Source organism: Plectropomus leopardus, chromosome 19, assembly GCF_026936395.1.
Source record: "Plectropomus leopardus strain MGB_pleo_1.0 chromosome 19, ASM2693639v1, whole genome shotgun sequence".
Taxonomy (NCBI): Eukaryota; Metazoa; Chordata; class Actinopteri; order Perciformes; family Serranidae; genus Plectropomus; species Plectropomus leopardus.
Window position 1 is genome coordinate 6,505,044 of NC_142194.1, and position 25,913 is coordinate 6,530,956.

Here is a 25,913-nt window from a genome sequence, read left to right on the forward strand (position 1 = left end):
GTATTTTCACCGTCTCAACTTTCTATCAAAGAGTCCGTTTCAACAGCAGCTTCAGTTCTCCATCTACGCTCTTGTCAAAGCCACCAGACTTTGAGAAAAATAGTAATTTAACATCACTGAACATGGGAGCTGCTCGTCTACCGCTGCTTTGATGGGTAAGCTTGTTTGTTATTGTTTGACTTTGGTGAATCCGCACTAACACTTTTAAACGCCAAAGTCACGCAATAACACAAACAAACAAAGTACATGGTCGAGGTAGCGGTAGACCAACAGCTCCTGTGTCAAGTGATGTTAAATTACTATTTTTCTCAGTGGAGTTTGGCTTTGAGGAGAGCAACGTAACGGCTTCATTTTGCAGTTTAAAATCGCCTCTGACACTGAGGTGAATCAGTGAAAATACTCTCAGGATAGTGTATAATTATACTATTATAACATTTTTTAGCTGGGGCTTTTTTTATGTGGTTAAAGTATGTTTTTGGGTGACCCCATCCACTGCAGTGCTTAACTTCTGTGTCATACATCCGCCTGCTTCTCCAAACTGTGGGCGTGCCGACCACCATCTACTGTTTGTAATAAACTGTCTGTGGATAATGTTATACCCCATAAAACCACACTTAAAAAATCTACTCCTTTAAACTGTTAAAAATATTCCAGATTTGAAAAATAAAGCTGCAGCTCAATCGCTCAAGCGTGTACTATCTATTGAACTATTGCCCAAACATAATGATATAAATTAAGAGTTGAATTATGTCCATAATATCCATTTCTTTCCTTTGCATGAGTATAAGTGGATACATATTGCAGGAATTAAACTGAAATACTGGATTTAATATATGAACAGATACCTTAGAAAACACTGCAGTGTGTTTCGCTGTGGATTTGGTGTAATCGGTTACAGTGAATCCACTCTTTCACCTGTTAACACTCACACACACCAGTGACTCAGCATTTACCACGCTCCCCAGGGTGCACAGGAAGTGACGTGTTCTCTGTTTTCAGTTGCAGTTACAACTATATTTGGGAGTATATGCAAGAGGAACTGAGTAGCAGCAACAGTGATAAACAAGGCTGCAAAGAAAAGACGGGGTCGTCTACAGACTTCAAGTAGCAGAATATCAAAGGAAACATGTTGGGGACTGTGTTGTTTATGGGGGAGTAAACACTCAGGGTAATTTTGCATTGTCAGTTTACGCCCACTAAAAGTGTTTTTGCCACTGACAGGCTCAGATTGTTATTGTTTGTTATTGTAGGTGTCTGACAACATTATGCAAAGGATCCAAAAAGAGATAGACCTTTTTAAAAAAAAAAATAAAAAAAAAATAGAAAGATACTTTTTGTTAAACCAGAAACAGCCCTGAAATCGCAATCACCAAACACACCAGACTCTATTTATAAAAAACAGTCATTTAAGCGTGTTTAGAGCCAGCATATTTTCACATCCAACTGGGTGAATTAAGGGTTTATTTTAACCATACAAAAGTTGGTAATTGTTGGAACGGTGGAAAAACAGGCAGGACAGCTTTTGAGAGTTTTATTTTCATTGTGTCGACTTTTAATGAAGTGTGTTTTACATTGATAAAACTATTGTTTATTTGAATGGAGTCTGGTGTGTTAGGTGGAAGCAGGCATCCAAGAGACACACAGACGCACCAAAAAAACGCAAATATAGCAAGACGAAACGCCAAACGAGAGTGAATTTGGGGTTGGCTTTTTCTTTTACTTACCATTTTTAAGTCAAACCTAAAAAAGTTCATTTTTGGCACTGCCTCCTCCAACTGTTAATGACTGCGAATTCATTTTTATATTTGATTTAAAATAATTTAATTTTTTTTTTTTTATCTTTGCACCTCTTGTCTGCACTTTTGCTGTTTTTATGGTGATTAAAAGAAATTAAATAATTTATTAGTTCATTTTACCTTTTATATCTTTTCTCTTTACTCTTTTATTTTAAGTCACTGTACTTAAATGTATTTTATTGTTCTCTAAAGAACTTTAAGTTGCCCTGTTGCATGAAAAGTGCTACACTTAAATAAAGCTGCCTTGCCTCGGCGTTCGCCGGCGAGCACGTTTAGAAACATTAACCGACAGTCTTGCTCACCTTCAAGTGCTTGTGATTCTCAGTCTGATCGTCTCCGTCTCCTCCTGCAGGTGTTCGCCACTTACCCCAACGAGGACTACGACAGGCGTAATGAAGACGTGGACCCCATGGCGGCGTCTGCTGAGTACGAGCTGGAGAAGAGGGTGGAGAGGCTGGACCTGTTCCCCGTGGAGCTGGAGAAAGGTACAGAACATTACAAAGTCACTTTTAAAGCCTGTTATAATTTTCCTCGACGCTCCGAAACAGAATCTGAAGAATTCTTAACATTTATTTGAACCTGCTCGGGGCACCAGGTGGGCGGTTTGCATGAAATTGGAAAACGAGTACAAGAAATTTCACATTCAGAGGAAATTATTTGAAAATGATTTTTTTTGGGTGGATGTCATTAACCTCCAACAGGACCGTTTGATTTGTCCTTTCTGTCCCTTTGAAGAAAAATCTTTATTACTTATGTAAAAAGGCCTTCAGTGTTCAGTTTTCCCCAGTGAGCCTCACTTCCTTTAACATCCCTTCAACATTATGGTACATTAATATATTTATAGAAGACTATATTTAGAGTTGTGTACAGGGCAGGTTACTCAGGAAACCATATGTGACCCTGTTCTATATAAATGATGTTTTTGATAAATTAATTTGGAAATTGAGGCTCTAAAAACGAAAATTAATACATCAGCACCTTACACCTCAGGCAGGAAATCTGAGTGTTATCACTGATTCTCATCTCACTTTCAAGTCACATATGAAAACTGAAACAGTGTTTTTATTATTTCAAGATGTCGTGAACGTCGAATGTTTTATTTATCCTCGAGATACAAAGAAGCTTGTGTGTGATTTTATTACAGCTGTAAATCTATTACAGCTGTAAATCTATTACAGCGGCGCGCAGAACGCTCCTGATCTTTGCGTAGCCTCCAGTTAGTCTTCGGATTGATTTTATATCCTGCTACTTCTTTAGAAATCTTTTTTTTTTTTTTGCCCCTGACTATGAGGTCGATGTGCTGCAGAGATATGCTGCGTGTCCCTGTTAGACCCTCTCATCATATACTCTGTGCTGCTCACTGTTGCAAAAAAATCAGACAGAGACTTGAGGTGACTATTTTCCGCAGTCTTAGATTCAAACACTGGAACGGATTCTCCCACTCGATCTAAGGACGGCAAGATCAAGGCTTAAAACTCACCTTTTTAGCTGTAATTATTAGTCCACTGCTTCTTTAGACCTGGAATAAAGATGCAATTTTTTTATAACTCGGTTTACATTTTATTGAGGCCCAAAGTTACGTGTATTTAAGGGTGGTGGTGCTTGAGTAACAGTCTGTCTGTCTACAGACTCCACACCTCTCTCCTTGCCCAAATATGGTCACTTCTCACACAAAAAAAACAAGATGGCAATGGCTGAAACGAGGCTTCAAAACGGCAGTCCACAAACCAGTGGGTAACATCATGGTAGCTACGTCCATTATTTATACAAGTCTATGCCTAAGATGCATGTTAATACCAGCCAGGTATAAACAGGTTTAAGTGCAGCCGTTTTCACGCTTTTCCACTGACTGACAGTTGGTGGCAGTCATACACAAAGACGTGCAGTAATGTGCCAAAAAAGGCAGAAGAAGAAGACGACAGCGACCAAGCAATCATGAATGTAAACAATGAAAGGTTAAAAATTGGCTCCAGTAAATGTTTTATGAGGAAGGAAGTGCATTGTCAGGGCTCGAGGACACACACAATGAGCTCTGGATCACACCTATGTTAAAAGGGAAAAGGGCGAACACTGCTCTTTTACTTCCCAACCTAATCGCTACCAGCGATCGGAGATCAACAGTCTCTGAAATGTGACTGAAAATCCACAGCTGCAAATTATTACCGTAAATGTAATGTAAGAGTGACAACATGAACATGGAGTCAGAGACATGTTTTCCACCCACAGAGAGTGCTAACACCGCCTCTGTCCCTGCTTGACTCACAAAGACATGACAGCACAACACATCAAACTGACCAAAAACAGCGAGCTAACAGCTGCTGTGGTTTTCCCGCTCTCTCAGACGGCGAGGGCCTCGGCATCAGTATCATCGGGATGGGTGCGGGGGCCGACATGGGCCTGGAGAAGCTGGGCATCTTTGTGAAGACGGTCACAGACGGAGGAGCAGCACACAGGGACGGCAGGTACGTTCATTCTTTATTCCAGGGTTCCCCCGGTCATTAAAAACCTGGAAAAGTCATGGAATTTCAGAATCACATTTTCAAGAAATTAAAAAATCATGGAATTAGTAAAATTATTTAAAGTTTGGAAAAAATCATGGACATTTGTTCAGTATAATAAATTAGATTACATTAGTGTAACATAACAGTGAAGTTATTTTCTCTAGCCGACAATGTAACGTAGCTTTAATTTACATCGACTTGTGACCATGTTTGGTATTTTCTTCAGAATTTATTTGATGAAAGTTTCTTCATTTTCGTCCAGCGTTATGTCTCTCCCTTCACATATGTCCACGAGGCATGTCAAATAATTTTTGAGGCACTTTTGGTTTTAAGGAAGGGGTATACAACTGCAAATGACTGTATTTTGTACCATTGATTTTAAAAGAAAACATGAAGGCATTTTTTAAAAGAAAAGTCTTCATATTTTTTCTTTTTAAGAAAAGGTTTGAAAGGAATTTTCTTTGAAAATTTGTCATAATTATTTAGTTTTAGGCCTTATTTGGCTTTTTTTTTTTTTTTAAAAAGAAAATCTCGTCCTTTTCTTATTTTTTTTTAAGTTTTAAGAAAACAGATTTGGAAGACATGTTTTCTTTAAAAAATTACCAAAAATAACAGTATTTATCAATCACAGGCAGAAACTGTAAAAACAGAAATTATTGTGAGATTTTCAAATCTACAACAGTCCTTGAACATATCATTGGGGACGCTGAAATTATGTTTGTATCTTATATGTTTGAGAAAACATTGGGCAAGTGGGGCATGGAAGCAAAATCCTTGAATAAAGTCATGGAAAAGTTCTGAAATTTTGTCCATGAAAATGTGTGGGAACTCCTGATATCCTGATTCTTCATCTGGTAAAAACACATGAGAGGCGGACTGGAAAAGGCCTTTTCTTCGCAGACCACGTGTCGGAGGTCAGCAGTCGTAGTTTTATTTCCAGGAGTGGATGCTTCATTGTCCCACTTGTCTTTCTGATTCCTGGCAGCTGCACACAGGTCTCGCTGCCAAGAATGAGAGCTTGTAAATGGAGTGTGGCTTGTGTGGGCTTCAGTCGAAAAAGATGATGAATAAAGGCGGCAGCTGAGCTATTACGTTAATCCTAAAAAACTTCTCTCCTAACTGCCCCCTGCAGGATCCAGGTGAACGATCTGATTGTGGAGGTGGACGGGACCAGTTTGGTGGGAGTCACCCAGAACTTTGCCGCCTCCGTACTCAGGAACACCTCAGGAACCGTCAAGTAAGAGTTTGAATAGTCTGGGTTTTATTGCAATTGTCTTTATTGCTTTTAACCCTTTTAAACCTCAGCAAACTGGCTTGATTTATTTAAAAAAAACAGGGGATAAAGTTATGAGTTACAAAAAAATACCTGAAATCAAGCCCCTTAAAGAAATATAAAAGTTTAAAAAAATAAATAAATAAAATTTTAAAATAATAATAATTATTTCTGGAAAGTATTCCCTGTGAAAAAAGCATTATTAAATTTAAATAACGTCTTTCTCTTGTTTTAAAAACTAATTTACAGGTAATTTTCTTGTCACCTTTCTCTAAGTTTTTGCAATTAGAGGGATGTCTCTTGCCAAGTTGCTCCTTGCTTTTTTGCCATATTATTTAAAGAAAAAAACAAATTTGCTTATGTTTCAAAAGTTTAAATGCATTGTGGAAGTCTACCTAACACAGCACAACAAAACTGATGTCGTTCCAAGCTTTAATGGCTCGTCATCCAATCAAAATTTCATTACTAAATACCTGCAAAACTTAAAGCTGGCGTTGGCAGTTTCATCGTGCTGTCATAAGCTTTGAGCATTATGTTATTCACGTCATCTGAGAGAAAACTAGACTTCTGCACCTCCTCTTGACTCTTTTTTCAGGTTTTAGAAAATCAAACCTACGATGGGAAACTCTGGCCAATCACAGGTCATTTCACAGAAAGAAGGCATTCCTATTGGCTGTCCTACAAATGCAGAAGCGCATCCCTTTGATTCTTGCAGAGAAAGTTGCTTTTCTAGGATTTGTAACTGCCTACACTTCAAAGAGACCCCAAAAAAGGAAGACAGACTTCGCAAAAAGAGTCTAAATGAGAGTATGACAATAAACAAAATAAAAAATGTGTCAATATAGACAAAATACTTAAGAGGTGGAAAGAAAATGTTGTTAATAGTTTTCTGACCAAAGCCTGAGGCCCCGATCAGACAGAGAGCATTTTGGAGGTTGCTCTTTTTTTATTTTATTTTTTTTAATTGTTGCTATGCAACCACTGATTCACCTGTCCTTAGCTGAACTGCTATTTTGCTATGAAGTAAACTCTCAGATCTGTACCATAAAATCTGCATAAAACGTAGACAGCTGGAGGGCATTTGGGGACGGAGACTCGTGTGTGTACCCTCAGTGAGAGGAGGAATCACAGGGAGTACCACCAGCTGGTCCAAGAGCCTCGCCTGGATGATGGTTCAAGGTTTATTTTAGGATGAGTTGGGGACAGTTTGACAATCTGCTGTCAGTCAACAGGCCTAATTACAGTTGATAAAATGTTGGTGGTTGAGTCTACAATTTGTGTAGATATGTCTTGCAGCTTGCCGAGAGCCATGATGAAAAAGAGCTATTGTTAGATTAACACGGTACGCTACCACTTTTTGTCACTGCAAAGTCTGCCTCTTGATCCATCTGATCGAACAATGGGGGAAAAAAGCGGTGATGTCGGGCACTTTTTCTGCTAAGAGTTGATATTTTTCAACTCATCGCGTTCAGGCTGCTCCTGCAAAAATGTGAGGCACTCGGTAACACAAAAGCAGCGAGCAAAACACTTCACTCTCATTGAAAACAAATACAAAAACCTGTGCCACGCTGCTGAAACACGCTGATCAGAGCCTGAAACACGCTGATCAGAGCCTGAAGCTCGCGGCTTTGCCTGATTTAAGTTCATGTTTATGTAGCTAAAGTTAGCTAGAGCCTTGATTTACAGTTTGTTTCCTCAAAGGACTTTAAAGGCTCACAAGTATGCAAAGAAAACAGGATGGTTATTTTTATAGAATTGACTCTATGCAATGGCGCCAGGATCACAATCAGCATATTTGAAATAAATGCATAGTACTCTTACAGGTTACCGTATATGACATTAAGGGCTCTATCTTAAACCCGGCACAAAGCTGCACACAGTGCAACTAACGTCATTAGGCGGGTTTTCATTACAGATTTGCGCAAAACAAAAAGAAATGTCGATAAAACACAATTTTGAGATGACTTGTCCTCTCGTGATATCATTCCAAGAAGCATTAAGAGAGCTGCTGTGCACATTAGCACACGAGGAGCAGCGTAACCTCACTGATTATTTCAGAAGCTAAAAGTTTAGTTCTGTTTACTCTGTCGAGTTTATAACTACAGTTTTTAGTTTTGCTGCTTAAATGTCCCACAGTATTTGCTGCAGCGACATTACGGCTCTTACTGTATAACTTTAAGCAAAAAAACGTTCTCTGTGCTAACGGGCAGAATTTGTCTTGTAAATAGCAGCGCAGGTGAAGGCACACCTGGACTTTAAAGGGAACTGGACATGATGCTCCGATTGAATTCACTGCTATTTGTTGTGCACGTTGTGCACCGTTTAAGTAGTAAAAGTGCAGCTGGACTTTGATGCACTTGCACACTTAAGACCATGCACTATAGATTGTTTAACCCTTTAGAACCTGAATCAACATCAGTTTTGTTTTGCTGCATTCGCCTATTATAATGCATTAAAACCTAAAGAACCGGAGAAAATTGATTTGATTTCTTTTGAAAACAAAGGAAAAAAAGGAAAAGAGCAACTTGGCAAGAAAGTCTATATAAATGGGGGAAAATGAGTAAAAGGTTACAGGAAAATGAATTAAAAATGAGCAGTGGAGAGATTATCAGATATTATTCACAAACTATATTTATCATTTTTATAATGATATATTTAAAATTATGTTACAGAAAAAAAAGTTAATTTGTTCTTGAAGTCATTTTCTTGTCTCTTTTTTGTTTTGGGTTTTTTTTCTTATTTTACTGTAACTTTTTATTTATTTCTTTTAAACTAATTTCTTACTATTTTCGGGGGCCTTTTTTTTATGAGATGCTCATTGCTTTCTTTCATATTTTTGAAATAATTCAAGCCAATTTACTCAGGTTTCAGATGGTTAAATAGGGCCCTAGATGTGACATTGGGGTAGAAAGTTGGAAATAATCTCTGTTATCCTCAGCTGTACTTTGTTTTCAGTGCTAACAAACAGATGCCAGCATACTGGTGAACGTGGTAAACACCACCTGCTAAACATCAACATGTTGTCATTGTGACCATGTTAGCATGCTGCGCTCTACGGCTAAATGGGCATTTATTTTCACAGTTTTCGTCCTGCAGTGTGTCTCAGCGGTGACCGGGCTGTATGTCTTGTTACACAGCTCGCGCTGACTTGAGCTTAAGGAGACGGTTTCCTCTTGATATACACCCACAGCCAGCCTCACACGCAGGACTGACTGCTACCACATCCTGCCCATTCAGCTCACCAGACTGCAGATTTCTATCTCGAGTCTCACAGGGTCATGATTATACCCTTCAGTGTCGACATCCTGAATACGCTCCAAAGATTCCACAGAAAACACAGTTATCAGGAACAAACACACTTGGCATCAGAAGTATCGTTTTGAAATGCCAGCGGGATATTTGTAGCAACGTTCTTTGGTTTTTTGGAGGAGCTGACGCGCTCCTTTTGTCATCTGAGCTCATTCATAATCAGGGTTTAGTGGTCAGCGCCGTTAGGGTGATTGTTAGTGTTGTGTGACTTGTGAAGATCAGAGACCTTCATAGATAGCTCATACATTATGGATCTGCCGCAGTGATGGCGAAAGGCACTAGAGCTCAGACCTATTCATAAAAAAAAAAAAAAAAAAAGGTCGGGCAGACAAATAGATGAGGGCAGGAAGTGTGTTTAATTACCCGTTAGTGCCGCAGAAATTGAAAGGCTGTAGAGGCCGCCTTAATAACCATCTGTGGTTTCATCGTGATTTACGTTGTTTTTTCCTGTTCGCTGTTTAGACAGCAGCTTTAATTGGACAGAGATTTGTGAAGCTCAATCAGGAAACATATAGTCTCTATAATGAAGTGAGCAAGCTGAAGGAGAGGCAGAGAGGAGCGCTTGATTTTAATCATACAAGAAGCCAACCCCATAGAGACTGTCTTTGTTCAACTCTAAACAGGAAGACAATTTCTGTCATGAGAGGGAGCACATTCCTAACTACATCAATACATTACAGTACAGCCGGAAGAGGAGGGTCGCAAGCCAGTGATGCTCAGCCTTCAGCCCATGGGCCCCTGATTTCTAATTCATAACAAAAATAAGTGATTCACACTGCGAATTGGATTTGTACTTTAAGTATACATAAGGGGCCAGAGTGCATAAAATAGCATTTAAATAGTGCTTGTATATCAAAAAAAGTGCCAGTGGAGGATCCCCCACACCCTCTGACAGAGGTCCTACCTACACTCCTAATGTCCTAAAATCCAAAAAACATTGTAAAATCCTCAAAATGTCCTTAAATCCAAGAAATTTTCTAAAACTTGAGAAATGTCCCAAAATCCTGGAAATGTCCTAAAATCGTAGTAATGTGCCAAAATCCTAGAAATGTCTTATAATCTCAGAAATGTCCTGAAATCTTGGAAATGTCCCGAGATCCTAGAAAAGTCCTAAAATCCTACAAATGTCTGAAAATTCTGGAAACTAAAATTTTAGAAACATGTATGGAGCTGCTGCAACTGGCCCCTGGCCTCTTGTCATTGTGCAAAAGTGGCCCCTGAGCAAAGAAAGCTGAGCGTCCCTGCACTACAGCAGCTGAGGAGGGCCGTAAGCAGTTTATCATAAATGAAAAACACGTTCTTGGTGCTTGTGGAATCTGTCTTTGTGCTCGTCGCTGGTCAGGAGTAAAAAAATGGAGCATCATGGATTATTTAGCACGCACATACAGTATCATAACGCGTCAGACATTTTGCTTCGACATGTCAGATTTCAGTCCTAACTGAACTGTCAAATCTCAGGTTTGTGATCGGGCGAGAGAAGCCGGGAGAGCAGAGCGAAGTGGCGCAGCTCATCCAGCAGACCCTGGAGCAGGAGCGCTGGCAGAGGGAGATGATGGAGCAGCGCTACAACCAGTACATGGACGAACAAGAGGTTAGTCTCAATGCTCGGGGCGAGTTTTAAAGAGCTTCTGAAACAAGGAGAAAAAAAAACTGCTGGTTTGTCCTTCTTGAATCAGTGGTGGTGCAGCGTCTGCACATGCACAGAGCAGAAGTGAGGGTGCAGTGCTTACTAATCAGTTTCCGTCCTTCACTTACACGCACATGCTGCCATGATCCAGCGGTGGAGGGAGCGCTCAGATTTTTGACTAAAGCTGAGTTTTATGGGGTACTTATCCATCGTCAGTGTATTACATACAGTAGATGACAGTAAAGTTTAGAGATTTTGATTGGAATAATGCAGCAGAGGCTAAGAAATATACTACTGCAGCAAAATGTATTTTAGCTACATCCAAAAAATCAATTTCAGGTTAAGTGTACACTATATTTAGAACATTTTCACCACTTTATCTTGTTTTCAGACAAACCCTCTCTGACAGGGATCTGAAGCCGGGTGAACTGAAACCAGACTCCACTGACAAAAACGATAATTTCACCTCAGTGGTCACAGGAGCTGCTGGTCTATCGCTGCTTCCATCGCTTAGTTTGTTTGTGTTGTTGTGTGACTTTGGTGAATCCGAACTAAAACACAAACTAGATTAAATTTTCCATAAATATGTATGAAAGGGAGGTGACCTATCAGGCGACCTGTCGGGCGACCTGTCAGGTGAGCCAGTGCAGTAAGGCTGCATTCATGTGATGTCAGAGGGTCGTAGTTTCCCAGTTTGGAAGTCGCTTTGAGGTCGTAAAGTAGGAACAACACGGAAGCTACAAAGAAGATGGGTTGCATTTTAATGCTAAGAGCATTTAATCAAAAGGTTGATAGCTGTTGCCAGTGTTATTATATTTTTATGTATTATTTTATTATATACTCAAGTACAAGTACCTTAAAATTGCACTGAATTATGGTACTTAAGTAAATGTGCTTGGATTCCAGCACTGCCACAATCACACTTTAAAGATTTTTGAGAATTAAACGGAAGATTCAGGCTGTTAACTTTTACAGCTCTGTTATTGTCGCATCAGTATTCATAGAGGATCAATTCCAGTTTCAGAACAGTAATATCTAATATTTTCTCTTTCCCATGGACATGTTCTCCTATGCACGAAGGTATGCAATAGCCTTCATAGGAAAAATAATATCTGTATTAGGGATGATAACAAATAATCAATGATCAATAAATAGCTTGTTAAGAATTTAATCAAACGCGTAAAATTTTACTGATTAATCAATAGGCTATGAAATGCTGTCAAAATAGATGCAATGTGTTGGTGTGAGCTTTGACTGAGGATAAAATGCATTTGGTATCATTTGAAATAAGCAAAGTTTTTATGTTTTTTTTCTCCAAATAATGATTATTAATCCTAAATTTTACAGATTAATCTATTATTGAAAATACTTTCAATTTGCAACCCGAATCTGAACGCATTTATCCAAATTTTAAGTGAGAAAACAAGTTATTATTTAACATTTGCATGAGAAAAAAAGTCTGACACAAAGCCGCTTGACAACAAAATAAAAAACATCACTAACTGGATTTGAAGCTTATGTAACCATCTCGACCTGTTCAGGCACAAAATGCTTCCTTAAAATGAAAAACTAATTTTTTCGCAATCATTCGTTGGCCTTGTGTGTCCCTGGTTCCCCTTTAGGATTATGAAATTTATCCCATCATGAACTGAAGAGACGCTCTCATATGTGGCCGTGTTGTGCTTCTGGAGGGAGGCCACACTAGTCCGTCCAGCACGCAGAATCAGTCCGATCAAACGATAAGCTCGGCTCCAAAATGGGGACGAATCAGGATGACTAAAATGTGGAGCCCTTTGCTTTGTTAATCTCATGTTTCTCAGATGTTTTTGGTTTTACATAAACAGATCATGTGCTCAGAAACCGCCTGTAGTTTCATTATAACAGCACAGAGGAAGTTGCCCCATTCATGCAGGGTGATGGTGGGTGGTTCTTGAAAAGCATTGGGTTGTATAATAAGAGAGTCGTCTCCGCTTTGAAGTTTTCCACCATCTAGTGGCTGTTTGGTGTCATAGCACAGAAGCAGGCCTTTAAAGACGCCATTTAACCCTTTGAAACCTGAGCAAATTGGCTCGATTTCTTCAGAAAACATGGGAAGAAGGCATCTTGAGAAGAAATGACCCACAATTAAAGCAAGAACGTACTAAGAAGCAAGAAAAAACAAACAAACAAACAAAAAAAACCAGAAATCCATAAAAAGGGGTAAAAAAAAAAATTTAAAACTAAATTTAAAAAAACAACATTATGTCACATAATTTTAAATATATAACAAGGATAATTATAAATATAGTTTTCTGGACATTTTTCCCTAATTTTTTAAAAGTTAGGGAAAAATAAAATACATCTAATCTTCTAAATCTACTAATTTCTTGCAATTTGTTGGACATCTCTTTCCAAGGTGCTTATTACTTTTCTTCCTAGAGAGAAGAGAAGTGATGCTGATTTTTGGTTAACATTTCTTCCTTACCTGGACTTCTCCCTTCCCTGCAGGGTGGCGAATATGGCACAGATGAGGAGGAGGACGATGACGAGGAGGTCAGCCCGCCGTATCCCAGCGCCATCGAGGTGTTTGACTTGGCAGAGAACGAGGACATGTCGCCTCTGGAGACGGACCCTGAAAAACTGGCACATAAATACAAAGAGGTGAGACGTGAATCTCTTTAATTGGAGCTCTTCCTGTGTAATCACATCTTATTTCCTCTAATGGGACTAATTTAACACGTGTATTTACAATCTCTCTCCCCAAAAAGCTCCAAATAAAGCACGCTGTGACTCAGGCTGAGATCCAGCAGCTGAAAAGAAAGGTAGGTTGTTGGATTAAGATCTTACATGATTTTTTCACATATTTCTTGTTGTGTTACATTTCAGAGCCAAGCCCCTTTGACTATAATTAAACCTGTTGCATCTTTGTATAACCGAGACTTAAAAATAATGGATAAAAAACCCATGAGATGGCATCACCGAAGTAGTACAGTTAGCTCAGTTTTGATAATTTTCTAAAATTCTCATCCCTCAAACTGATTTTTAAATGCCCTCAAAATGTAGCACTGTATATTTTATGCAACTTTATCAGCAGGCAAAATAGTGGTAAGAACAGCACAAGCAGGAACTGTAAAATGGCACGCTGTTAAGACCTGCTTGGGGCAGTTGGCTTTTTTCATAAAAGGCTCTAAAATGTGGAACACACTACCAACCGAAATAAAATTAACACAACATATTAACAGAAGTGTTAAAGGATGGCTGAAGCAAAATCAGAGACGTGAGCATTTTAACTATTTTATAATGACATTTAGCTGAGTGTTATAAGTGTATGTAACTTTGATATTCTTTTGTAGTCTTTTTTTTTTTTTTAACTGTTATCATAATGTAAATATTTACCTTTTTGCATTTTTTTTTTACCATTACAGTTATTATATGCACACTATTGTATGTAATTTTGATATCTTCTCTTATTTCCTTCTTCTTCTTCACTAGAAACCTAACTAAGGAGAGGAGATGGAAACTAGCAACAGCTATAATCTCTATATAATAATAATTATTACAATAACTTTATTTATATAGCACCTTTAAAAACTGTTGTTTACAAATTGATTTGACAAAGAAAATGCAGGAATTCAGGGAATAATAAAAATAAACACCAATGCATGTCCCAAACAGAGAAAGATCTAGAGCAGTCAAACAATAAGGCAAGAATGAAATGTGTATACAAGAGATCAACAAGAATAAAGCAAATAAAAGGAATAAAACAGGCAGTTTAAGTACTAAATGAAAAGTTTTAGAAAATATCTGAATAAATGCAATAAAAGACTTTAAACATGTTAATTTGCAGTGTCCCTATCAAATAAGTTATGTTAATAATAAATAATTTTATAAATAGAATTAGATAATCTTGAGAATCAGAGATAATATAAGCGTGTGATTGAAATGGAGGCTTCACCTGTGTTTGCAGCTGCACCACGCGGAGCAGGAGAAGCAGCGCTGGCGTATGGACAAGGCCCAGCTGGAGCAGACCCTGCAGGAGAACAAGGAGCGCATGGAGAAGCTGGAGGGCTACTGGATGGAGGCGCAGAGTCTGTGCCAGGCGGTGGACGAGCACCTGAAGGAGACGCAGGCCCAGTATCAGGCCCTGGAGCGCAAGTACAGCAAAGCCAAACGCCTCATCAAGGAGTATCAGCAGAAGTAAGACGGCATGATGACGAAACAGAGCTCAAAGAGTTGTGTGATATGTTGAATCTGAGTTAAACTGTCTCTGATGTGCGTCCTCCGACAGGGAGATTGAGTACCTGAAGAAGGAGACCCAGCGCTGTGCACAAGTCGGAGCCGAGGCCACTCTTCTGAAAGAGGAGTCTGGACAACTTCAGGAGCAGGTGGGGCTCTGCAATTAATCAAATTTTATTCTCACTTACATTTTTGGCTTCTCTATAAAAGAATAAAATCAAGACAAAAATTATTATTTTGCCACATTTGGTACCACAATACTCTCGTTTTGTCTTGTGTTATGAATGCAGTGCACCGCTTTTCCTTTACAGCCGTGCGTTCAGTTTTGCAAAGTTGTTGCAGACTCTCTAGTGACGTTTTTCTCCAAAAAGCAACTAGCAACAAAATTAGTCATATATTCAAATGTATTAGATTATATTTCATTCTCATGCATGCTACTGAAAATAATTACAGTCAATTGTGCTTTTATCAACAGCGCCGTGCCTCTCCCTCTCTTCTTTCACCGTGTTTATATTGATTTATTATTAATTTTATTGTATTAGTTGAATTATATTTAAAATTCAAGAAAAGTTAAAGAAGGTCATGAGTTATCATGTTTTTGGGGGGGATTTTTGGAATAAAGTGATTATAGAACAATAAAAAATACAGGTGCAGGGGCACATGGGCAGCCCAAAGAAATAAGAAAAAAAATAAGATCAAAACAAACAATAAAAAACAAAAATTACAAGAAACAAACAAAAAAGGATACAGCACAAGTCAAACTAGTGGGTATGCATGTTTTAATAATCGTGATCGAATATTGACCAAAATAATTGTGATTATGATTTTTTCCATAAATAAAGAGCCTTAGGTACGGGAGATGAGACTTTATCAAAATTTTGAATAATTAAATTACTTTAAAGCCCATGTATATTTTGTGCTTAAAGAAGCCTCATCTTGTTTCTCATTATAATGCAGACGTTTGCAGTTTTTTTTGACTGTGCTGTCATTAAGGAGTTTTATTGATGGTTGCAGAGAAACTTTTAATTGGTTTGTTACTTTTAGTTTAGTAGCCATTTTTCTTTTTACAGAATTTGTGAAAACAATTTGGCTCAAAACTGCTTCAGTGAGTCATGTGGCCTTTATACAAACCATACGATATATTTCAATGAAGTGAAAACTCATGCTGAGGTTGTTAAAATAGCCCAACGTGACTCACACTGCTGCAGTATGTGGGTGAAGATACTTAAATGAAATGTAAATGTGTGTCAAAATATAAAAATTTCACCACCTCTAAATGGATAGCACTTTTTTTAAAAACGTTATTTTCTTAAAAATTAATCGGTTAGTTACCGGTTAAAGGGTGTCATGCTATCAAAGGCAAAATAAACCAAGACTTATGTCCCTAATCTAGCACTACAGGTAAAAGGCAGTATACGTATTTTTGCTTTTGGGGTCGACTGCTCCTTTAATACGTACACAGATCTAAACATTTGTATCTGTAACAATAACGAAGCTCTCTGTTATGGATTCAGATTTTTTGGACTTTACTATGTATGTTGCTCACATGCTGTAACACAAAAAAAGCAGCATAATTAAACATTTTCCTGTCTCTCTGTCCTCTGCAGGTGGCTGACCTGGAGTGCAGGGTGGAGGAGCTGAAATCTGAACCTTTATAAAGGCCTTTTTGTCTGTTAACGTATTTCAGAAAGCAGAACTTAACGAGTCGAAGAAGATAGAGAGAAGATATTAGTTATTGTTCTTGAAACGACCTGCAGGGTATTTCTCGTCACCACCTCGAGCTTGGTTTCTGGTCGCATACTGTATATGTGTCCTCAGGCTTTCAGCCACTTGACCCCACCCCCCTTTTAACCACATTTTTCTGTTAACATTTACGGGAACACGAAGAACGGTTTTATCACAAACGCAGACTCCGCTGAGCTCTAGATGTACTGTTCCTTTTTCATTTCCAGAGTTCAGTATTTAACCCCTTAATTTGTGGTTTCGTGACAGACCAGGCTGTTGCTTTTAATTGCCAAAAAACACCCTCCCCCCCTTTCTTTTTGCCTAGTTTTGTGACCTTTTTTGTACAGATGTGATACTGTGTGGTTTAACAATCAGTTTGGTTTGTAAAAAATTTGAATATGTGTATAACATTTAACATAATATAAACTAATGAGATTGAGGGTTGTTGTATATTTTACGTGATGAAGGTGTGTAAATTGGACGGAGATTGCACTGGAGAAGACATCGACAAGGTGCTTCACTGGAACGGAGGAATAAAGTTCGGAGGTGTCTTCGAAATTGTACAAACAGTAACCCAACCTTCGTAGGGGTCTTGTCACTTAACCTTGAGAACCACCTGCTGCCTACCTTTCAGAAGTGTTTGTGTATTTTTTACACATTAAGACTCATAAATGAGCGTCCAACCCCTCGGTTTTAACCCCTCGGACCACAGAAACAAGCCTCCACAACTGCTGTGCCACAAACGAAAATGGATCTTTTCTCCCCTAAAAATGGATGTTGTCAAGGACTTGTGTAACTGGTATTAGTTAGGACTACTGATATAAGAAACATTACTGGACTGGGATGTTCAAGAAGTCGTTACCAGCAGCAAACAGATTTTAAAAAGCTCGAACCAGCAGCTGCACTTGACACCACTGTGTGTAGCACATGGAAAACACTGCCAGGTTTTATACCTGTTTCAATTTACGCACAGTTTAAAAACTGAGTCTACTCGTGTCGACTGTCATACCAGTATGTTTGTATAGTTCAGGTAAGACTGAAATATTTTAATTTTACTTAATATTTATAATATAGTCAAGATGGAAATATGAGCTAACAAGGACAAAAACTGACAAAAGCAATGCAAAACATTCAGTAGACAAGTTATACTGTGTCATTAAAAAAAATGTAGATCTGGATGACTACAAGAACAAAATTAAGATTAATGAATTGAAAAAAAACAGGCATGTTATGAGTATTTTCATAATGTTAAGGCTTGTACAGTGCACATGCTTTGCATTGTATGTTTTGTGGAATAAATGGTCAACAGTGAAGTCAAGGTCGTGTTTTTTCATTTTAAAGCAAGTTGACATTCAGAGACAATAAGCTTTAGTTTATATGACTGTGGTGAGCTCATTTATGTTTTTTGTCTATTGTACTGCATGTTAATATATTTTTTCTGCTCTCAAATAATTAACAAATGTATTTAAACATAAAAATCCAAGCTTTTGGTTATGAAATGCTTTAGCGTTAAATAAACTATAAGAGTCGCTTAGGTCTTTCCACATGTATCCTGTTCTAAATGTTTTTGTGTCAAAGAGACTTATGGAGACAGTTTTTGAAATTATTCAAGTATTGGGTTGCAGCAGCTTCACAGGCTACAATTTAACATTAATGGTAAGAGGTGCACCTTCAATTTATGTTCACTAAAGTGCTTGTTTTTGCCACCGACAGGCTCAGATTATTTTCTTAAGAGACAGAGACAGACCTTTTTGTGACCTTTTGTTGGAGAGTAAGGTCTTGTTCAGACTGCCGGCCCAAATCAGCGATTTCTGCTAATTTCATCCAAACCACATTTGAAGATTGTTTAAAATGCGATTCCAATCCGATTTCTACACGTGTCCCAGTCCAGATGCTGTGGCAGCTCAAGTAAGATTTCAAGTTTTGTTTTTTCTAACGCAACACACAACATCAAATCCAGAAGGCTGAAGTGCTGAGCAGATCCATGCTACCAGCAGAGTGCCATGGAGGTTAAAAAGAGAGGAAGTTAAAGGGTTATATTGCCTCATATCATTGGGGTACAACATATGCGCAGTAAAAATATGATCTGCAGTTGCTGGCACACTATCATAGAACAAATGGATGATTGATTCATCAATTCCACAATCGGAACAACAGGGGCAACAGTCAGCAACAGGGGCAGATGCAAAAATTAAGAGAATTTGAGAGCAAAATGATGGACCTGATTCCTCATGCTTCAACACTGGAAAGCTGCATCAACAGCTTTGCTATATAATTACTGACACCTACATTGTTACCACAGCAACCCATAAAGATAGGTTGGTGATGTCTGGATGCAAAAATGTGATCTGATTACTTGCACAAAAAAAAAACCCACTGCAGATCATCTGTGTTCAAGATCTGATTTAAGAAACAAAAATGACTTGCCTGCAGTCTGAACATAATCATAGTTGAACCAGAGATAGACCTGAAATTGCTATTGTCAAAACCCACCAGACTCCATTTAAACAAACAGCCATTTTTATCATCATAAACACACTTAATTCAGAGTGGACATAAACAAAATAAAACTGTCTTCGTTCGTCTTTGAACAATCACCAACTCTAGTTTTGTTGAAATAAACCCTTAATTCACAGTTAGATGTAAAATTATGCTGGATCTATACACACTAAAATTACTGTTTATTTACACTAATTCTGGTGGGTTTGCAATTGCAACTTTTGGGGCTGTTTCTGGCAAAACAAAAAGCATCTGTGTCTTTAACAAAAGGGTCTATCTCTACAGGGATCATTACAAAACTTCTATGAAGACACTTAGAATAATCTAAGTGTGTCAGTGCCAAAAACAAGCACGTTAAGTGGTCATAAAATGACGGTGCACATGCCCTGAGTGGTTAAATAGCAACCTGTTTTGCAACTGCCGGTTGCAGCAGCATCACCCGTCACTGGAGCAATTTAATTACTGTTTTTGTCTCTGTTAGTTACTTAGACACAAAAACATGCTTTAAACAAACCTAAGCTTTAAACAAACTTAAATTAAAATAATTTTATGTACAGGACATTCAAAAATTCTCTGCAGCTCTTGAAGAGCACATTCATTAAGTACTTGACCATTTAGTGCAGTTAAGCTTACACCGGCAATGATTTAAGCTCCTTCCAAAGTCCTAAAAATGTGACTACAAGTGCATCTTCTGATGATGTCTCCTGAGATGATAATTTCGGGAAAAGCTCTTCCCGCACTGGGTGCATTTGAACATCCTCTGTCCCAGGTGAAGCATTTGGTGAGCTTTGAGACTCTGCGGCCGGCTGAAGCTTTTACAACACTCGGGGCAGCTGTAGGGCCTCACCCCCGTGTGCTTCCTCTCGTGTCGCTTCAGGTCTCCTGACTGCCGGAAGCTCTCCCCGCAGTGTGTGCACAGGTACGGCTTCTCTCCTGTGTGAGTCCTGAGGTGCACGTTGAGCTGGCCGGTGTAGGAGAAGCTTTTGCTGCAGTGGGGGCAGCTGTACGGCTTCTCTCCTGTGTGAATGCGCTGATGCTGCTTGAGGCCGTAGTGGTTTGTGAAGCCCTTCCCGCAGTCGGTGCACAAGTACAGCAGCTTCACCTGCTGGAAACACGTGTGAGCTTTGAATGTTTTGGCGTTTGCACAGCTCTTCCCGCAATGAGGACACACGTATTCTTTCCCTCCCTCTTCCTCCTCTTCCTCCAGCTGATCCACAAGGCTTTCTGAATCGCAGTGTGACAGGTACTCCACCGGGTGATGCCTCTTGATGTGTTTTATAAGGTAGCTCTTTATAGTGAAAGAGAACTGACAAAACGAGCACGGGAAAGGCTCCGACGTGCAGTGATATTTCATGCATGTGTTGCTCTTCTGATGCTTTTTTAAGTTCCCCGACGTAGTGAAGACTTTTCCGCAGCGCTCACAGCTGCAAGATTTTGCATTTGTGTGCACCATCTGCTCGTGTCTCTTCAGGAAGCCAGACTTACTAAAGGTTGCCCCACACTGACCACACTTGAGCTGCTTGAAGGCACACTTATGTGCTTTGAGATCGTCTGGGTTTCCATATGTCCGTTTACAGCGACTACAGCTGAACCATTTGTATTTTGTTAACTTTCTGGCAGCAGGTGCTTCTGGCTCAGTGGAGCTTCGCAACGGCTTCTTACAGATGGCTGCTCTTCGTTTTGGAGCTATGAGCTTCGTTATGGCAGAAATTTTGGATCCAGCTCCGAGCCGCTGAGGCCTCTGACATTTTTGGACAGTTTTAGCCACTGATGGTTGTGGACTGAAGTCTGGATCCTCACTCTGATCATCATCGTCAGCAGGCAGTGGATCTTCTTCATGATTTTCCACTGTTGTCTCTGAGTGACTTTCGGTGATGTGCTGCTGAAGGGCGTCCACTGCTGAAAAAGTCAGCGAACACTCAGTACAGCTAAATGGCATGTTTGTAGATTCCTCTGAAGCCTCATTTAGTTTGTCTCCCATCTTGCCTTGTTTTTGGTGACTCCGCAGGTGCCTGGTCAGGTCGTTGTACTGGCCAAAGCACTTCTGACACACGGTGCAGACATACGGACGCAACCTCTCATGAACATACAACTTATGCTTTTTTAGGGTGGCTTCGTTTGTGTAGCCCTTACCGCAGTGCGAACAGCTGAACTGGGATGTTTCTGCCTCTCCTGCAGCAGCGTTCTCAGTTTCAGTTATGTCCATAGCTTCTTGCACATTCTCGCTTTCATTCACATCTGTTGTTTCCTCGGTTACAGCTGAATCAGCAGTGTTTAAAACTTCAGATCCCGGTGTCTCACTCTCTTCCTTTTCACTAATAATTTTGTCCTGATTAGGACTGTTTGTTTCTTTTATCCCAGCTTGTTTTCTGTGAACTAGCTGGTGTCGGATTAAGCCAGACGCCTGGCTGAAGCTTCTCCTGCAGTGTGGGCAGCAGTACGGACGTCTGTTTGAGTGGACGCAAAGCTTATGCCTCCTGAGGTGAGGTATTTGTTTGAAAGTCTTACCGCAATCACCACACGTTTTAGACTCTACAGGATCAACAGCTAAAACCACCAGGGGTGCAGCAGAGTGACCTGAGTCGGCATTTGAAGCAGGATTTTCAGGTTCAGCCGTTTCTGCAGCTGGTGTTGTAGCGCCCTCTTCTGGCTGGGCGTGGAAACATTCTGTGTGTCTCTGCAGGAAGGACTCTGTGGTGAAGGACAGCTGACAGTGGGAGCACGGGAAGATCTGAGAGGCTGCAGTTGCATTACTTTCTGCAATTAAGAGATAAAGAGGAAAGAAATGTGTCAACATAAATTGACAAGATTTTAGAATAAAATGGCATAAAAATTCAAACAAAGTCAATAAAGAATAACTACCAGGGTTCCCATACATTTCGTATCAACTTATTTAAAAAAATTTCCATAACTTTGTGATTTTTTAAAAGCTCTTTTAAAATGGGAAGGTTTATGAAGCAATACAGGCATACATTATTGAACACGCACTTCGCAGGCGTCTGCAGGTAAGCAAACTGGAAACACTTGCTAATTTTCACTCGCTCGTTAGACACACCCTTTGAAAAATAGCTGAATATGCCAAAAAGCCGCACCAGCACACACGAATACTTCGCAAAATGTCAAGACATAACCCCAAAACCAAACCTATTTTTTGCGTAATGTTAGAAATGTTTCGGATTTTTCTGAACATATTTCCAACAGTAGCCAAAACAATGCATATTCAAAACTTTTCCAAAGCATATCCAAAACACTTTTCTTATTTCCAAGCTTTTCCAAGAATTTCTTGACCATAGGAACCCTGAACTACAAATATCTAATATTTCATGAGTGGCAACATTTAGGTTGTAACAGATACCTGCTGCATTCAGCTTCATCACCCACACTTGAGTCCAGGCTTCACTGAACTGGGCGAGAAGTTTGCTGCTGGGCCAAACCATGAGCTCGTCTCCAGGGTTTATGGTGCGACAGCAATGAAAGAGGATGCTGCCTTTGTACTGGACCACCAGCAGGTTTGCCTCTTCTTTGTGACGAGCACAATTTATGTACCTGCGCAAGAAGAGAGAGATCGAATTTAAACATGGACTGATTGTGAGATGCATCTTGATCAACGATATGAAGAGACACCGTGAGGTTACATGAGAAACACAAACAAAGCATGTCCAAAACACTGACATTTACACATTAGCTGCAACTAGTTTAACAAACTGTTGGCAGTCGAGTTGCACTGTGGGTAATGTAGGCGCCTGACTGCATAAAATAAATAAAGATAATATCCCTCTTTCTGCATCAAGTTTGATACTTTTTGTAAGCCCTCCATTGCAACACCGATAATGTTATAAAATTGCAATGTTAAATTGGTGGTGTAGTCTTTTTTATGAATTCTGAGACTGAAAAAGGAAACAGACGCAGTAACAAAAGCAGAATTCAATACGTTACCTCATCCAGTTTGAGTGTGACTCTCTAGCAGCATCAATGTACTCATACTCATCTTTTTCTTTGTAAATCTGCAGAAAATTAGATTATTTTCAAGACAAAATACACACATATAACACAAAAATTTGAAGAGGATAAATCATATCTGAGCTCACCTCCCAGGAGAAGTCACTTGCCATGGCATTCTCCCTTGTCGTCATTTCCCCCTCATATGGTCCAAAATGCATCCCCGGAGACACTATCGGTCCGTGATTTATGACCCCGACTCCTGCACTGGGAATACTGGACCTGCCGATCATCAGGCCGTAGGGCAGAGTGAGGAGCGCCCTCTGGGGGAGACCCATGCTCGTTGGAAAGTCAAGAATAAAAGATGGGCCGTTAATGTTAGCGGGGTCAGTCTGGTCCTGGAAGAGAGTCAGACACTCCTCGCAATCTGAAAAACAGGAGAACACAGCAATTAAACTTTATGTTTATTAGTATAAACCCAATATTTTAACACATGTTAATATAGCACAATTTAATGTCATACCCCATCTACAATAAAGCTTTTGACTATGGCAACTGCTTGTAATAAATTGCAGACTGTGCAGGCTCTCTAAGTTTCAGATTTACTCAGTTTTAATAATCAGTTTTAAATGTCTTTTCTTTTTCTCTTCTTCTTGCACAACTTCATATTGTAATGTCATTGTGCTGTGTGTTGGTTCTGACCTACTAAGGAACTGCAGATGAAAATTAGCTCTAAGCTACAATCTGGTACAGTGCATTAAATTATAACATTTATTATTTTAACTGTACAATGTCCCTTTTAAATGAAGTAAAAAAAATAACTACACTCTTTATTCTAGGTGATTATACACTAAAAAAAACATACTTATATATAATATTCCATTTTGTCACTATATTCCTCTTTATCCTCCACACTGGAACTTCAATTGAAAGGAATAAGGAGGACGAATAAAACAACAATAATGCAGTAAACTTGCATATTCCATGTTAATTTAGTCTATGATTACTTTCTTATTCTTTCTTTAGTTAATGAAAGATGCTGTGAATATAAGCAGATGAGCAGAGAAGAAAAGAGTTTATCTTGCTTACAAAAGCCCCCGTCAGCCTCTGGGTTGTCTCCATGTCCCACTGTGTCCAGTAACTTCTGGATTGGAGTTTCTGCTGCCTCTAGAACAGGTATCACTGGGAGAGAGAAGAAACTGTCTTAGAAACTCAAGACAAGTTTTATCAACAGTTTAAGACTCCCATGCTGACATTTTCTTTGCACTTTTAAATTACTACTGTACTGATTATGGGCAAAATGCAAAACATCTGCCCCAATAACAGGCCAGACCTTTAATCTGTCGGCCTCTAAAATACAGCCTGCATTCAAGAGTTGGAGGAATACTGCACATTTGAAGGGTTCCAGTAGCTGAAATATTGCACCAAGTTAAATGTCAAACAATACAATAATAAATAAACTTATCCTACCTGCAGCATTGTTGTCCTCAGGGGGGAGGCACTCCTCTGCAATAACAACCTCCTCGGTTGTCTCAACCCACTCCACCCCGGTGCTCCTGCCCGACATGAGTGCGGACTCTGAGGAGAGTTGATGCAAAGTGTGAATCTGTATCACAGACTCAGACAAACACACACTGCAGCAGATAGACAGCTTACGTAACTTAGCATCCTAGCCTAGCTCGCTAAATATAAACCAATTCAGCTGTTTAACACTATATTTCATACAGAAGGAGAGACACTCCTCTTGATAATATACAGTGGAAAGAGTCATGTCATGGCTAATGAAACGTTAGCATGGCTATCTAAGAGCTAGCAGCTGCTATGCGGCTATCACAGACGAAATGTAACACAGAGCAATAAATCCCCGGTTAACACTCTCTACGTTAACCCGTATAAATCTCTGTACTTACTCCAATCACAAAAGATACACTCCTCACACTGTTTTGTTCGCCAGCTGCCGTTAAATCCGGTTTTAGCCGTTAGCTGACATGTCAGAAACAAAACTATCCGAGACCAAAGCGCTTCCCCGGAAGTAAATAAATCCCTCTTTCAAGATAAAGGCCCATATATACATAGATCCGTTCTTTTCGAAATAAAAGCAGTAACGTGAAGTCAAAATACCTTTTTGCTGTTATCTTCTAATGCACGTGTTCACATAATCTTCCTATTAAGTCTAACCAGCAATATTGACACATTTTACACCTACTTACTGTACTGAAAACAGAGATTCGTGCGTCTAAAAACAATATATAATACAATATATGCGATACGTGTAACATGTTAAAAACAACCTACATTTCAGAGTTGTAAGAATATTGCACATTTGAATAATTACACAGAGGATTGCTGATGCTTAAATATTGCACCACGTTATGTGCAAAAATCAATATAACGCGCCCACTCCCAATGTAAATGATAGAAAAGGTTTCTAAATCCTCAAAAACAAATGGATACAAAAACAATCAAGTATCGTTTATTGCCCCAATAAGGTGTCGGGCCATTTATCAAAACTATTAATTAAACAAATAAATACATAATGATTATTATTTGTTTATTTATTTTCATAACATTACTGTGATTCTACCCTCTACTTCTCATTTGTTATTTACTGCTGTACGTGTTCATAACATCTTCCCACTAAGTCTAACCAGCAATACTGAAACATGTTATACTTACCTATCATAGGAGAAAGGGAAATACATACGTCTGCAACGACTATTTCAACTCAGTCAGCGGTCCTTTCGACATCGGCGCCGCTGGTGTAGTGGTATCATGCAAGATTCCCATTCTTGCGACCCGGGTTCGATTCCCGGGCGGCGCACTGGTTTTTTTCCTGCGTGTCTGATAACTTTCTTTTTATATGATTCACAAAACTTGCAAGTGTGTCTACAGGCTGTTGTACAGTTGAATAAAATCCACGCTATATAAGCATTATCCCAGTTAGCAACGTTAGGTTTCAAAACATTTTGAGAATGGTACAATGCAACCTATCTCTTAAAGTAAGGGTAACATTCACTATGAACATATAC

The 25,913-nt window shown here is 39.2% G+C and overlaps 2 protein-coding genes and 1 non-coding gene across 4 annotated transcripts in view; 2 read left to right on the forward strand and 1 right to left on the reverse strand.

Moving 5' to 3' along the window:
• ppp1r9bb (protein phosphatase 1, regulatory subunit 9Bb) overlaps positions 1 to 17,759 on the forward strand; it is a 31,849-nt gene extending 14,090 nt beyond the window's left edge. For both annotated transcript variants that reach the window (XM_042507436.2, XM_088069848.1), the window contains 9 exons: positions 2,149 to 2,281; positions 4,138 to 4,258; positions 5,430 to 5,534; positions 10,338 to 10,470; positions 12,994 to 13,146; positions 13,254 to 13,307; positions 14,453 to 14,682; positions 14,774 to 14,870; positions 16,329 to 17,759. In XM_042507436.2, coding sequence (XP_042363370.2) covers positions 2,149 to 2,281; positions 4,138 to 4,258; positions 5,430 to 5,534; positions 10,338 to 10,470; positions 12,994 to 13,146; positions 13,254 to 13,307; positions 14,453 to 14,682; positions 14,774 to 14,870; positions 16,329 to 16,379 — 1,077 coding nt within the window. In that variant the 3' untranslated portion in view covers positions 16,380 to 17,759. The remainder of the gene's footprint in view (positions 1 to 2,148; positions 2,282 to 4,137; positions 4,259 to 5,429; positions 5,535 to 10,337; positions 10,471 to 12,993; positions 13,147 to 13,253; positions 13,308 to 14,452; positions 14,683 to 14,773; positions 14,871 to 16,328) is intronic.
• A 1-nt stretch (position 17,760) lies between these two features.
• LOC121958489 (histone-lysine N-methyltransferase PRDM9-like) lies at positions 17,761 to 24,845 on the reverse strand. Its single transcript, XM_042507435.2, has 7 exons — positions 24,795 to 24,845; positions 24,355 to 24,462; positions 23,974 to 24,066; positions 23,034 to 23,311; positions 22,882 to 22,949; positions 22,301 to 22,491; positions 17,761 to 21,702 (listed from the first exon to the last, which is right to left on the reverse strand). The coding sequence occupies exons 2-7, from the start codon at positions 24,449 to 24,451 to the stop codon at positions 19,622 to 19,624; spliced, it is 2,808 nt and encodes a 935-aa protein (XP_042363369.2). The 5' UTR covers positions 24,452 to 24,462; positions 24,795 to 24,845; the 3' UTR covers positions 17,761 to 19,621.
• A 789-nt stretch (positions 24,846 to 25,634) lies between these two features.
• On the forward strand, positions 25,635 to 25,705 carry trnag-ccc (transfer RNA glycine (anticodon CCC)). Its single transcript has one exon. It is a non-coding gene; the product is annotated as a tRNA-Gly (tRNA).
• Positions 25,706 to 25,913: the final 208 nt, after the last annotated feature.

Excerpts from the sequence above, each read along its gene's own strand:
- LOC121958489 (XM_042507435.2), bottom strand. The coding sequence starts at position 24,451 with ATGTCGGGCAGGAGCACCGGGGTGGAGTGGGTTGAGACAACCGAGGAG. Across the intron at positions 24,067-24,354 it reads TGAGGACAACAATGCTGCAG|TGATACCTGTTCTAGAGGCA; the intron begins GTAGGATAAGTT and ends TCTCTCTCCCAG. Across the intron at positions 22,950-23,033 it reads CAAGTGACTTCTCCTGGGAG|ATTTACAAAGAAAAAGATGA; the intron begins GTGAGCTCAGAT and ends AATTTTCTGCAG.